This window comes from Mesitornis unicolor, unplaced genomic scaffold (genome assembly GCF_000695765.1).
Source record: "Mesitornis unicolor isolate BGI_N332 unplaced genomic scaffold, ASM69576v1 scaffold35640, whole genome shotgun sequence".
Taxonomy (NCBI): domain Eukaryota; kingdom Metazoa; phylum Chordata; class Aves; order Mesitornithiformes; family Mesitornithidae; genus Mesitornis; species Mesitornis unicolor.
This window is the reverse complement of record NW_010159554.1, coordinates 5,169-11,830: the sequence shown is the minus strand read 5'-3', so window position 1 is coordinate 11,830 and position 6,662 is coordinate 5,169. Positions and strand designations below refer to the sequence as shown.

General features: G+C 38.0%; 1 protein-coding gene across 1 annotated transcript in view; it reads left to right on the top strand.

Annotated features, from left to right (window-relative positions):
- Window positions 1–507: 507 nt before the first annotated feature.
- Window positions 508–6,662, top strand: part of KATNAL2 (katanin p60 subunit A-like 2) — a gene marked incomplete at both ends in the record, with an annotated part of 7,817 nt that continues 1,662 nt past the window's right edge. Inside the window, 5 exons of the mRNA XM_010187056.1 lie at window positions 508–585; window positions 3,061–3,159; window positions 3,686–3,749; window positions 4,228–4,346; window positions 6,415–6,506. Coding sequence (XP_010185358.1) covers window positions 508–585; window positions 3,061–3,159; window positions 3,686–3,749; window positions 4,228–4,346; window positions 6,415–6,506 — 452 coding nt within the window. The remainder of the gene's footprint in view (window positions 586–3,060; window positions 3,160–3,685; window positions 3,750–4,227; window positions 4,347–6,414; window positions 6,507–6,662) is intronic.

Genomic DNA, 6,662 nt, shown 5'->3' with positions numbered 1-6,662 from the left:
TGTGTCAAAGGCTTTACTGAAGTCAAGTAAATATTATGTCCAGTATGTTATTTAGCGTTCACCTCAGCTCAGACAAGAAGAGTTTTGATAACTGAGAGAAATTTTCGGTAATCACTCCTTGACACAAGCCATAGCTTCTCATTGAATCCAACTTAGGTGGTGCCAGTTTGCCTGGCAACTGCTGCGCTCAGAGACTCTAAAACAGAGAATGTGACGGTGTGGTGGCCCGTAGTTATGTTTCTCATTCCTCTTAATCTATGTAGGGCATGTTTAGGACTACGTGAGCAGTGTGCTGCTTGTTTTAATGTTAATTTAGGGTTTGATTCTCTCAGTTGAAAAGATGAGTTACTGCAAATGTGGCTTAACTCAAAATCTTCATTATTATCCATTTTTTTAGAAGTTTAAAAGTTGATATTATTATGATGTATCAGCTTTTTTGAAACTCTTCCACAGGTCATCTTTTTAAAAACAATTGAAGTTTGTCAAGAACTTGTTTGTCTTTTTCAGGAACGGTTATTGAAACCCCTTAGTGCTTTTATTGGCATGACTGGTGAGATGAGAGAACTCGCAACTGTCATAAGCAAAGTAAGATTGGATCTCCATTTCAGTTGTATTGAAATCTTGGTTATCTTTGTCATCTGAGAATGTGGTTTGTTTCTTTTTACTGTCACTGATGGTGCTCGTTTTTGAATGTGCCAGCTATTTTTCTTATCAAGCAACTCCCGACAAGTCATTTCTTCACATGAAACGGTGTTTCTTTCTGATACACAATGGAAGGAAGTAATTAAGACAGTTCCTTTCTAATGGGGAGCATGTAATCTAATCATGCCGTACCCATGAGACTGTCACAGCTTTTCCCTTTGTTCTTATTGCTACAGAAAATGTACAATACTTCACAGAAAAGAGATATTTAAATATATTAGTTAATACCAACTATTATCTAACTGTGATCAAATGGTGGGGAAAAACCTTGATTTAACTCTATGGGTGCAGTTTACATTCAAGGCATGGGGCTGTTGTGCCAGTATCACAGCAATATCCTGATTCTGAGCTTATCTGCTAGATACCATGTCCTGAAATAATTAAACCCTGATATTCCCACATTGTTTATATACCTGTGTGATCAGGACTCCTTGTCTTTCTTCACTTGGTGCAGTTGAGAGATGCTCTTACTGTAGGCTCTGCGAGCAGTGCCCTTCTCTCATCCCAGCACAGGAGCTGCACGAGCAGAACCAGTAATGCACTGTATCCCAGGGCGGGCTGGGATTTCTTCCAGCATGGTCACTTTGGTACCTGGAGGGAATCCCAACATCATCAGCACTGTTTCAGTTCACTCATGGGTCGCGGTGCAGCCTAGCAAATGGGCCCAGGGCTACTGGGGGTCAGTGGCTATGAAGCAGATAAAGGCTTTGTGGGCATCGTCTCCTAAGCCCTACTAGGCACTTGTCCAAAAACCTTCATAGGATCACAATATTTGGTAGTGTTGTGACTCTTTCTGGATATAAGCATCAGAAATGGTATCAACCGTTGCTCTCATGTATGTAAAAGCAACTGGTTTAAAAAGCCTGGAAGAATTTGCTGACTTTTTTTTTTCTATAGCTCTATAAACCCCATATAGCCCAAATTCTCTATCTGCAAGGTTTGCATTTGGAGTTTAGTAGAACTCAATTCTAAGAAATTTCCAACCTTAAAAGTAAGAAAATTCTCAGTCATTTCAATGCCTGTCAGGTTTTTAATTTATGGTTAATCTTTAAAATAGTATTGTTCTTGCTGCTACTGTAGCAAATACCAACAGGGTTCCTTTAGCCTTCGTTATAGTGTGTTTTTTAAATTGTGCTGGTATGTTCCTAGTTGCTATGGTAATCAACACTGTGTAAATCAATAAAAATAAATAGCATGTGGTATCTATTTCACAACACAATCTAATTTAATTTGTGAACAGTTATGGAAGTCTCTACTTAGTATCATAAATCTGATTCATCTTAATTTGCGGTTAATAGAAAGGGAAAGTGTAATGTACTCTATATAAATAATTTTTCTAATTGTATTAAATTAAATCTTCCCCTCGGATGTAAGCACATAATTTTTCTTCTGTCTCTGGGGACTGCCTGTTTTTATTGAAGAGCGGAATTTATCCCAGGTATTTGTATTGAGGATATGGTATTTTCTGCAGAACAATTAGTCTCTGAAACGCAAAGCCACAAAACATTACTAAGGCAAATGGAAAGATTCATCGAAGATTTGGAAAGTTTGATGAATTAAGTGAAATTAATTTAGTGAGTGCTTCAGGGCATAGACTAATTACCGACTATCTTTTGATAGATGCTTAGGGGAAAATTTTCCTCCTGTCACAGAGCTTCTCGCACCTTTTCTTGCAGCATATAAAATCTTGCATAGTGTGGAGTAAATGGCAATTTTCCACTGTTACTTATAACACAATTAATAAGTGCAGCCGTAAAGTTACTGAGCATCAAGTTTAAAACAAACTAAAGTATTTTCACATTGCACGTGATTAAACTGTGGAACTCGTTACTAAGCATATTCAGAAAAGAGGTAAGAGATATTCACTGAAGAATGAATGTCAGAGGGTGTTTGAACTCAAAGACTAAGATGTAATTTTAATTATCAGAGTCCTTCGGTTGCAGATTTTGGTGGCTGCAAATATGAATCAACACATCGCTCCTATGGCTTATACTTTTTTTTTTAAATATCCAATACTTGCCACCATCAGAGACAAAATACTGAGGTTGGTGAACCTTCATATCGTGATAGCTCTTCATATGCTACTTGGTTACTGAAACCAAGTAACAGAAAACAGGTCATGAGAAGCAGATTTACATATAGATTGCCAAATGTGCGTGCTCTTACGGAAACTAGGGGCAAGGCACGATGTAGCGGTTCTGTAGAAGTGAGCTGCCTAATACATAGGGTTAAATAATACATTTTGTGTCACTTAATGGCGCTATTACTTTTTACCTGAGTTGATTTACTTTGCCAGAGGTGGTTATCCCAGTGCAGAAGAACCTAAGTTTTGCTAACAGGATGCAATGTACGTTGCAGGACATTTATCTCCATAATCCAAACGTGAAGTGGGATGGTATCATTGGACTGGATGCAGCTAAAAGGCTAGTCAAGGAAGCAGTTGTTTATCCCATAAAGGTAAGGCACTAAATAGTTTTGAGAAAACCAGTGTTGAGCTTGTTAGCATTTTCCTTGTAATTATGGTGGTGTTTTAGAGTTCACACAATTTCTGTGCTTTTGTAGGCAGTTCGTGTTAGAACTTTTTTTTTTTCCTGCTGTATCTGACAATGGTGTATGCATTCTTCTATAGGAAAGCTGCCTTTCAGTATTAAAATTACAAGCATGGGTTCTATTCTTTGGCACTTTTGGCAATGTAAGAGGTGCTGGATTTGGCTTGTATTAATTCAATGGGAAATTATTTATAAAATATGATATTAATCAAATTGTGTTTCAAGAATTCACTTGGTTTCAAATAGTAAAAACAGTATTCTTCTCAGTACTCAGATCATATATATTATATTGTTTTGGAGGGTTTGCCCCCTCTCTTCAGATTTCTTAGGTTTCCTGAATGCGTTGGGAGCAGTGGGGCTAGGGATTAAAATCCTTTGCATTTTGTTATATGTGATGCATTTTTAATCCCTGTATTACTTTTTTGTTACCACAGTACCCCCAGCTGTTTACAGGCATTTTGTCTCCTTGGAAAGGATTATTGCTATATGGACCACCAGGTAGGAAATATCCATTTGTTTATCACCACTTCTGGTTTTGTCCCACAGATAAATTGTTGATGCTAATTAGATCCCATATGTTAATAAAGAACATGTTCTATAATTGGAAATAAAAGAGGACAATGGTGGATGTTTATCTCTGTCTCTCACACTCATACCTGTCCATTTGCCTTTCTCACAACCTTTGACTATTTCTACAATCAAACCTTACAAAACCCAGCACTTTCAGAAAAATTCAAGGCCAGTTTGGACGAGGCTCTGAGCAACCTGCTCCAACTGAAGATGTCCCAGCTCATTGCAGGGAGGCTTGAACTGGATGAGCTTTGAACATCCCTTCCAACCCAAACCATTCTATTGATCTGTGCCTTTCTCTGTTTTCCTGATTTTATCTGACTGATAGGAGGATGAGGGGAATTACTCAAACACTGGCATTTTACTTCTTTGAAAAGTGAATTCCTTCAACTCTCTTGTTTTGCAGGTACTGGCAAAACTTTGCTTGCGAAGGCTGTTGCCACAGAGTGCAATACAACTTTTTTCAACATATCAGCATCCACCATTGTCAGCAAATGGAGAGGGGATTCAGAAAAACTTGTCCGGGTAAGAATTATTATCTCATTTGTTATGCTTTAACAAACATCAGTTCCTCCTTAAAGGACTGGAGTTTAACAAAGAAGTGGAAAATGAGTATTCCGCTGATAGTCGTAATGTGTTCTGTCTCGGACAAAACACCTAACTTTGTTCAAATCTAGTTCTTAAAATGGGAACATCACTTCTGCAGAAGCCTCACAATGAATTCTTGCTGTGGAGTTTTAGTTCTGTAATGTGAGATGAAGCAGATGTCCTGAAGGCAGCAAAGATTTTTGACTCCCTGAGTAAGAGACAGGCGAGCAGATTTCCTAACTGGTGTTTGCTTAGTAACCCCTTCAAGGCACTTCACGTCTCTTCTGCAAGACTCAGATCTTAGGCTCCCTAAAAAATGTTATTTAGATTCCCAAATTCCCAAATCTTTAGTCTTCAGGGCACAGAATTGGCAATGATTCCCTTGTCACAAACTTATTGCAGTCAAAGGCAGATGTAGTGTGGTTTTAAGGAAGGCAGTTTGATGGTAAATGAGTAAATGTGTTTTTGCATATGGACTAACAAGTAGCATGCATGGCTCAACTGTGGTGTACAACAAAACTCAGGGATTTGGGTGTAGCATCCTTGTCCTAAGATGCCCATCCTAATCTCTCCATAATTCCCACCATTTTGGTGTAAGAAATCCTCAAGCTCTTAACCTTCTTTCATGCTCATCTCTTAGGCTACACTTAGATACAGAGCTCTTGAAAGTGAGTAATTGTAACAGATTGTACTCAGCAAATGGCACTACAAGCATTGTTCATGTCTCTTGAAACGTAATTATTCTTCATGTGTCCTTTGTCCTTTAAAATGACACATTTTTCTTCTGACATTCACCTCTTACGTTATTGATCCTCTTTACATCTGTCTCAGTAGCTTCCTCGCAGTTTCCCTCTTGGCAGGAGCAGGGATGGGACAGTCTGTTTTTTGCCACCATCATCCAAAGGGTTTTTGTGAACATGCTGCAGCATTTGCAACGTTAGTGAATCTGTGGCATTTTACCCTTAGTTGAGTTTTTGGCAGAATCCAAAAAGGAAATAAGATTCTTTTGGATTGGGACAGCTTTAAGAAAAGTATTTTGTGAGTTTACATCCTAGAAGTGTCCCAAAGCTGTGTGAAGTATAGGGGGGTTTTGTGGTCATTTAGAGGCATGTCCACTCCTCCTGTTTTCTTCAGTTCTCAGATGTATTGGTGTAATTTTGTATTTTAGATTTGTAGTAAAACTGTAGAAGGTCATGGACTACAGATAACTCTGGGCAAATAGTTCAAAATCTGTGCTTCACATCTGAAGTGTAGAGAATAATATTTATCTTCTTCAGTTTTTTTTTTTAAGAGTTCAGATTAAAAAGTGTTGGATTAATACATGTTGTTAGTAATATTTATTTAAAACCTCAAAGGACGCTTCACTGAGAAGCACTGACAATATGTTCTTCCTGCTAATACAGAACAGATTAAACTTCTTTCTCCAAAGGGCAGACCTAGATTTTTTGTGTCAACTTAATATTCCATTTTTTAACCTTGATCGTGCAAGCAGTTTATGTTTGTTTTCACTATGAAAAAGAAAATAACTGCTTGATTCTTGTGAGGAGAATCTGTCCATTATCTTTCATTATGGTTCGGCTGACTTAATTTTAATTTTTTTCTCCAATCCTTATTTAAAAAAAAAAAACTACAAATGGAGCAACAACAAAAGACTGATGTTTAATCTCTGAAAACAGTTTAGGAGTTCCCAGAATCCTCTGATGGATCATTTTCTCCTATCCCATTATTCGCAGGGTACTCTGATAGGATTTAGCCAGAAAGATTTACATATAAAGACAGGATTACAAGGCTGTGTTCTTTATATCTCCTTTACAAACCTTTCAGAATTTCAGAGGATTCAGGGACCCTCAGCCTACCCAGAGCTTTTTCCCAGCGCATCGCCCTTTTTGTCCTAGGAGTTTGGAATGTGGCTACTGTTACTTATCTGTGTCAGCGGCCCTTAAAGCCTTTTTGTGTCTGTTAATGTTTTATGTTTTCCATTGCATTTACCTTTCTCTCTAAACAGGTCCTATTTGAGCTTGCCCGGTACCATGCTCCTTCCACAATTTTCTTGGATGAGCTGGAGTCAGTTATGAGTCAAAGAGGCACTGCTTTTGGGTAACTGCCGAGACCACTTCCTATGGCTTTAAGGGAGAATATTTAGAGCATTTATCCCCTTTTTACTGCATCTTTTTGGTAGTGTCTCTGTCCAGGTGTTTAATCATACAGTGTACCTGTTAGAAACAAATCTTAGCTAAATTAAAGCTCCATAAC